Source organism: Stegastes partitus, unplaced genomic scaffold (genome assembly GCF_000690725.1).
Source record: "Stegastes partitus isolate 25-593 unplaced genomic scaffold, Stegastes_partitus-1.0.2 Scaffold964, whole genome shotgun sequence".
Taxonomy (NCBI): domain Eukaryota; kingdom Metazoa; phylum Chordata; class Actinopteri; family Pomacentridae; genus Stegastes; species Stegastes partitus.
Window position 1 is genome coordinate 219701 of NW_007578695.1, and position 7972 is coordinate 227672.

At 40.6% G+C, this 7972-nt stretch overlaps 1 protein-coding gene across 1 annotated transcript; it reads left to right on the forward strand.

Moving 5' to 3' along the window:
* Positions 1 to 1675: 1675 nt before the first annotated feature.
* tmem170a (transmembrane protein 170A) lies at positions 1676 to 6613 on the forward strand. The gene is made up of 3 exons (XM_008294454.1): positions 1676 to 1851; positions 3400 to 3570; positions 4002 to 6613. The coding sequence occupies exons 1-3, from the start codon at positions 1737 to 1739 to the stop codon at positions 4130 to 4132; spliced, it is 417 nt and encodes a 138-aa protein (XP_008292676.1). The 5' UTR covers positions 1676 to 1736; the 3' UTR covers positions 4133 to 6613.
* The last annotated feature ends 1359 nt before the right edge of the window (positions 6614 to 7972 follow it).

The window sequence follows — 7972 nt, forward strand, 5'->3', positions numbered from 1 at the left end:
CAGTGTTTGGGGGTCGTCTGACAAACTGTCTGCGGCCCTTGGACCCAAAAAGAACAATCTTACTTTCATCAGTCCACAAAATGTTTCTCCATTTCTCTTCAGGTCAGTCAATACGTTCTTTGGCAAATTGTATCCTCTTCAGCACATTTTTTTTTTTTAACAGTGGGACTTTGTGGGGCCTTCTTGCCGATAGGTTAGCCTCACACAAGCGTCTTTAATTGTCACAATACTCACAGGTAACTTCAGACCATCTTTGATCTCCCTGGGGCTGATCATTGGCTGAGTCTTTGCCATTCTGGCTATTGATCAATCCATTCAAATGGTAGTCTTTTGTTTTCTTCCACGTCTTTCTGGTTTTGCTTTCCATTTCAAAGCATTAGAGATCATTTTAGCTGAGCAGCCTATCATTTTCTGCAGGTCTTTATACGTTTTCCCCTCTCCAATCAACATTTTAGTTAAAGCACGCTGTTCTTCTGGACAGTGAACTTCTGAACAACCATCTTCCTCAAGTTTTCAGAGAGAATTGCATGTACAATATGTGCTGGCTTCATCCTTCATGAGGGCCATCTGAATGACACCTGTCTCTCCACATAATGAATGACCTCACTGATTGAACTCCACACTGCTATTATTTTGAACACACCCCTTTCAATTAATTATTCGATTACACAGACTCAGGAGCATGCATATCATGAATGTTGGGTCCGTTGGTTTCTCTGTCTCTACTACACCTACTGGTAAATGATTTGCCATGTAATGATATAATTTCTACCAAAAACAGTGACTGATCTGGTTAGTTATGTTGGACTGCTATATATATATATGCTATATATATATAACATAAAGCGCCCTCCTCTGGTCACACAAAGAAATTACGACCATGCCTCCTTCATGAATTTACACAAAATGAACTATTTAACATGAATTCAACTGAAATACATTAAATTAACCCACTGCATTTTTAAAGGGGTTATATATATATATATATATATATATATATAAAAAGCATATACCAAATGTGCTGTTATATACCAAAAGCACTAAATAAAAGCAACAAGTACAAACGTAGTGTGTTTCTAGTTTGGCAGGTTTAACAACAGCACTTTGCTTTGCAAATGAAGCCATCAGAACTGTTTTTAATGTTAAAGAAATAAAACGATTCACAATCAATACTCTCGTTGTGACCGTCGTCCATCATGGCGAGTGATGCTGTGACGTCTTTGGGCCTCCAGGGGGCGCCAACACCACGGCTCCTGAACAGACACCTGCTCCGATACTCTGCAGCGTCGTGATCTCACGATATTACGTTGGAGAGACGTCAGAGCAAGTCGGGATCAAGTAGGACAGAAATCTAACCAGCATGCATTGTGGTCTATCGCCGGGGGTCTAAACTGCGCATGTCTGGCTTATCTCCAACGAGCCTATTGGTAGCCCACATCCATAGTGTATTGTAGTCCCCTTTGCTCAGTCTGTCAGGCAGCAGCGTCTGCTGTGTTCACGGTGAGCCTTGATTTCCGGATCCTACAACACAACAGGCGACGCTGCCTGACAGGCCGAACACGGGGTGAAATTCACCCGTTATCAAAACAAGTTGTGTTGACAGCTCGCTAAGCTAGCCGGATGCTCCTTAGTGTTGCTTCAAGATCGACATTTGGCAAATGCCTGTGCGACTCTTATGGTTTAAAGCGTCTGTTGGCCATTCTTCACTCATGCAGTGTCTGTTATCAGCGTGAGACATGCAGGATCGGTATAACGAGATAGGCTTTGTCCAGCAAATACTCGGTTTGAATTTAGTGCCGAGAAAAAACGGCACACACGGAGGCAACGACACATCTCTGAGCGACTTCTCAGGTGGGTAATGTTTGGTAGCTTGTTAGCTGGAGCTGCTATGTTGCTCTGCTTAACTATTGGACTCAAATGCTGAATAACATTTAAAGTCCTGTCTAAAGTGTTTTCCACGTACCGAACCAGAGGGACGTTAAAATGTACTCAGCTGTGGTGTGGACCTGATGCTAGTTAGCATTGTGTAGTAGTGAAGCTACATAACTTCCTGCTCCATCTAAACGGCTGTTAGCAGTGTTACAACAATGCTTAACAAACGTGTGGTAATATGTCCGACTTTGTGGTTTCAATCAACAACATCAAACTGTTTTAAAGGTGTATATTAATTTACACTGCCTTGCATGATGCCCAGCTATTACTTCTGGTTGCTGTGGGGCTTTGGGGATAAGAATATGTTTGGATATCTAATGAGTACACTGGCAACTAGATCATTAGAAAACAACAGTCTGAAAATGTTGCAGGATGGACACAACAAGATCAGTTTTGGAAAATATAATAAAACCCAGCTTATACTAGTTAGTATATAGTTAATTGTTCTGCCAGATATGTGGCACTAATATAACCTTGTGTCTATTTTAGTGAATTATTTTCTATGTGAGAGCGGATTTTATTGTAAGTGGGAGTCTGCTGGATGTAGAGCAGTCCCCTACACTGTCCTCTGTCCTCTATTCAAGGATACATTGCATTTCAGTGATGACTGATTTTAGCCAAGTGCAAAGAATATGAGACCACCATGTGTATGTACAATGCTTAACAAATTTATTACACCATCTGTCTAATTTGTTAAGCACAGTATATATGTGTAAAGACCATCCAGCAGCATGAAGCGCTTTAATGCCGCTCAGCTCTCCACGTTTTGCCATTTTGAACAAGAATGAAGAATTTCAAACTGAATTCACCTTTTTCACTTTAAATTCACCGGCTCACTGGGCTTCTCTGACAAGTCCGAAATTAATAAAGCATTAAATTCAACCACTGAAACTCATGTTTCTGTTCAGGAATGACAGTAAATAACTAGAATCTGACATCTTAATCAAGAAATAATAATGTGCTTTACTATGTTTTCAGTTTTTAGTAACTGTAAATTTGAAAATTCATGGATAACAATAATTATATTTTAGCATCAAAAGTATTTTGCTTGAAGAGCTTCTACATACTGGTGTATTTACCATTACAGAAATGTAAAACATGATTTTGATAATTACCAATGCTGTTAATTTAGGACAGCATTGACATTATAGATAGATAGATAGATAGATAGATAGATAGATAGATAGATAGATAGATAGATAGATAGATACTAGTCAGTGTGGTCACCTGCACAGAAGGATGTTCATTCTTTATGTAGCTACATTTGTGAGCTTTTCCTTCCATTTGTCACAGATATATTGGCAAACTTCTTTCCTGCTCAGAAAAAATAAAAAGGGACGTCCCAGTAAGCCAGAATCACATTAATGAATAGCTGCACAATGTCATTAAATAGCTTCAGTGTGTTGTTGAATAGTACATGATTGGTATGAAGAGATGTATGACTGCATAATTGTGTGTGTTTTCCAGAGATGTGGTATGGAGTGTTTCTGTGGGCAGCGGTCTCCTCTCTGATGTTTCACTTGCCTGCAGCTTTGCTCTCCCTCGCCACACTGCGCCAGCACAAGATGGCCCGATTCATGCCCATTGCCATCCTCCTCATGGGCATCGTGGGACCAGTTTTGGGGGGAGTCCTTACTAGTAGGTTGTGTGTGTGTGTGTGCGTGCGTGTGTGTAGAAAAGAACATATTTCACCCTAAAAAAATTTATTTGATGACCAGTTCGTCCGTTATTGTCTTGCTTGAAACCAGTCTGTGGTGCAACAAAGGTTGGAGACTGCTGAACTAAAGAATGAGATAATAAGAAATAACTGTGAGAATGCAACGATTGTAAATGATGTAACTCAATTACCTCATTTTGCTAAAGATGACTTATTATCCTGGTGGAGTTGTTGGAACAGAAACACTCACTTCACTTGTGGTGCAGCAGTGTCAGAGCTGAGCCCCTTCCCTCAGAGATTACCTCTGACATGTAGTAACCTACAGCTTAAATAGCATTACTAGCTTATCGACCACAACTCATACTAAGCAATACAACTGTTAAATACTTGTGTTGTTTTCTTCCATTTTTAGGTGCAGCCATAGCCGGTGTGTACAAGGCAGCGGGGAAGACAATGATCTCCTTGGAGGCTCTTGTTTTTGGTGTTGGACAGTCTTTTTGTGTCCTCATCATCTCCTTCCTCAGGATACTTGCAACTCTTTAGCAGTGCTGAGGCCTACTAGGCTGGACCTGATGTCAAAAGGACCTGAGATGAACCTGGTGCAGGACTAGATCCCTGGTGAATCCTTGGACACATGTAAACCAGTCTGGCCTGGCACATGATGTCATGTCCTTTTGATGCACCATGGTGAATTTTCCTCAACTGTCAAGGGAAGAGCTGTGTGTAACCCGACGGCGTGCGTTACGCAGTTCTGGACATTCTGACTTCCTGTCGAGCCGCTGTTGAGCCGTCTGTATGATATTCACTGAATGTGCTGCAACCAATGCTGCGTTCGCATCACAGGACAACAACACACTACATACAGTATAAGCTACCAGCCCCAGCAGTGTGCCCCCAGGTCTTTCCTAAGTTGAGTAAAAACCTTAAGTAATCATTTAATATGTTTTCAGCTGTTCATGCAGGATGTGAAGGCAGCGGGGTGCTGTTCTGCCCTGGTGCCAGAGGTTACAGGTTAGCAGTAGGTTGACAATATCCTCTCTCAGGGTGTGTGTGTGAGGGGGTGTGTGTGTTTCTTTTATTCTGTTTAATCTGACTCCAGTTTGACTCCATGTGATGACTGCAGAGAGACAGGATAGCTGACAGGCTGATCTACAGGAAAGATGATGGTTATATGCAAGATTCTTGCTTTTTCTCTTGAGGCCTTACTTTCTATTTTCTGACTTCCAAAGTGGTGTTTATCTTCAGGGCAGTCTTTCTTTAACATTATTTCTCTCACTGCCCTTTTTTTGTTCTTCCTCATATTTTTTTGTTCAAATTATTACAAGTCTGACTTTACATGTGTTATTGTTAGTTCAGAATTATTTATAAGATCCTACATGTTTCTCTTTGTCTGTTTTAGCTACAGTATACAGCAGAAGGGAGTACTCCAAACGCTATCACTTCTCAATAACTGCATTATTTGCACGCTGAACAGTAAAGTGTTACCTCTAATGAACAATCATGGCAAATACTTTAGACTGCTAGAAACACAAAGCAATAAAATGGCACTCCTGTAATTTCCAAACTGCGTAATTATGGTTCTAAAATGAGCTGTGATCACTACAACGTTCTCAGTTTTGGACCAATGGGCTATGTCCTTTTGCATGTGTGTGTCAGAAGAATTCAAAAATGTGTTTTAAAATCTAAGCCATAGCCACAGTACCACTAATCAGGGCTGAAGGGGTCGTCCACCTAACATGAATGGAAAAACAGTGCATTGCCTACACAGTTGAAGCTTGATGAATATTGGGGCTCATTCTTTAGTCAGATGAGACCAAGATAAATGTACGTGGCTCAGATGAGGTCCAACATGTTCCGTATGAACCTGACAAGGAGCACCACAGAGAAGCATGGAGGTGGGGCTGTTTGAGTGGAACAGGTGTTGGAGAGATGACGCTTGTAGATGAGTAATACCTGTGTAATGTCATGCATGCCTGTGGGTAAACCAAAATACTGACTGACAAGCTGCAGAAGCTTGGCAGAAGAGAAATATTCCACCATGACAATGATCCCAAGCACTCTACCAAAATTACACAAGGGTGGAAGCAATGACTCTTGAGTTGAATCCAGTAGAACAGAGGAGAGCAGGCTGAGCAACACAAATCAGCAGAGTAGCTGAAAAAAGAAAAAAAAAACAGTCTGAAGAATGAAAACATCTCCAGAATTTTGGTATCCTTCATGCAGAGAAGAACTGCGCCACTCATCCAAAATAAAGGTGGACATCAGAAGTATTATAAAATAAATAAATAAAAGCTTTGAATGTCAGTAATGACTGACTTTAGTTAAATTGAACCCCCACTGTTAAGCCTGTATTCTTATTTACAGAAATCTAAACTGTTAGCTTTCAGTCTTAGAGTGCAAATACTCCACTGCTCAACCTAGAAATAATGCAGCTATCGAGAGGTGATACACTCTTGACTCATTTGACATTTAGGTGATATTTGACAAGGCTGTACTCATTTCTCTTGCATATTGTAATTTAGTGAAGACAGGAATAGAAGCTACGAGGGTCTTATAGACCTGTGTGTTTCATCCTGACCACAGCCCTGCAATTGCAGCCTAGAGAGTCTTCAGAGTTTCTTTGCTCACCTCATCTTGGTTGTTTGTTTGTTAGGACGTTTCAGTGAGGGGGCTCCAGGTTGGTCAGGTTGCTAAGCAAACCCAAAAACATATGAGCTTTTAATGTTTTCTTTTCTCTCTTTGAATAATAGTATGTTTCACAAGTTTGTCATTTTGTGACAATGAACTGATTTGTATATATATTCTGAATTATTTCCAAGTCTTTGTGGCTTTTCAATCTTTATGACCAAATATGTATTGCTAATTTATTTTTCTGCACTAAATGTGCATACTATGCGTCAACAGATGTGTATTTTCTTGCGGTTTCTATGGGCTCAATAAACTCCCAAATTCCCATAATCTTCACTGACTACTTTTAGTTGCTTCTTGGAGCTGAAGATGCTTTTGAATTTGCATATACGAACATAGGAAAAATAAAAAATAAAAAAATAAGATGGACTTGCAAGTAATACTGTTTGCTTTCTGTAATGTAACTACTTTGATTTAAACTTCTAGAAATGCATTGGTCTGGACTGCTGTGTGAAAGGAGTCACATTTAATATTGACTTAGGTCCCATTATCTATACACCGCTTAATCCTCACTAGGGTCGCGGGGGGGCTGGAGTCTATCCCAGCCGACTTAAGGCGAAGGCAGGGGACACCCTGGACAGGTCACCAGTCTATCACACTTAGAGACAGACAACCAAGCACACTCACATTCACACCTACGGACAATTTAGAATCACCAATTAACCTCAACATGTTTTTGGACTGTGTTGGAAGAAGCCGGAGAACCCGGAGAGAACCCACGCTGCACGGGGAGAACATGCAAACTCCACGCAGAAAGATCCCAGGTGTCCTCACCGGGACGTGAACCGGCAACCTTCTTGCTGCGAGAAAACAGTGCTACCAACTGCGCCATTTATTTTATTTATTATTTATTTTATTTCTTGATTAAAGGCTGCATATGTTAACACTTCCATTCTGTAGAAGTTGAGGCAGACATCTTCTCTAGACAATGGACAGGGCTGAATTAACCAGCTACATGGTCCTACAGGTTCCCCATCAGTTAATGCTTGATTTGTACTCTGTAGGCTTTATATCAACTAAAAGCTTTACAAAGGGTCCCTCTATAAATAAGGCTCTTAAATAAGATTCAGTTCAAGGTTCATCTTTAATCCTATACAGTTGGAGTTGACTGTAATTTAATGATGCATGATACCAAACAGAAATGCAATAATCACTGTAATGCAGTGAAACTGGAGCTTTTAAAGGTTTGGGGCCCTGGTGCAGCTGCCAGCTTCACTCAGTCAGTACTCTACCTTTCATTATTTATGGAACAAAAGGAAGATAGGTGGCAAATAATTCTGGTAGAATCTGTGCAGCAGAGTTTGGGTAAATTATATTCTGTCATCTCTAAAACTGTTCTTGTGTCTCGGGGTGTATTTCAAGTCTTGTGCAAGTTATTTTGCACATGACATTCCTATTGGATTTATTTATTTTTTGTTATTCCCTCTTTGTGCCGTAATGATCCCACTCTGTGCAGCCACGCTGGTTGTGCTGAAATCTCAACATCAGCTCCTGAGCTGCAGCTGTATTTGCATACTGCCAGCATTGTTACTTGGAAGCCAATTGGCTAGTTTTAAAAAAAAAAAATCATTATTTAGTAAGATACACAGTGGGCTGACTTTGAGAAAGGATTTAACTTCTGCTATAGTACAGAGAGAGCAAGCAGCTAGATGTCTGCATAACTCCCTCAAGGAATTTTGAAACTCCAAACCAAAG

Coding starts and splice junctions, on each gene's coding strand:
- tmem170a (XM_008294454.1), top strand. CDS start 1,737: ATGCAGGATCGGTATAACGAGATAGGCTTTGTCCAGCAAATACTCGGT. Junction 1,852..3,399: donor ATCTCTGAGCGACTTCTCAG/GTGGGTAATGTT, acceptor TGTGTTTTCCAG/AGATGTGGTATGGAGTGTTT. Junction 3,571..4,001: donor TTTGGGGGGAGTCCTTACTA/GTAGGTTGTGTG, acceptor TTCCATTTTTAG/GTGCAGCCATAGCCGGTGTG.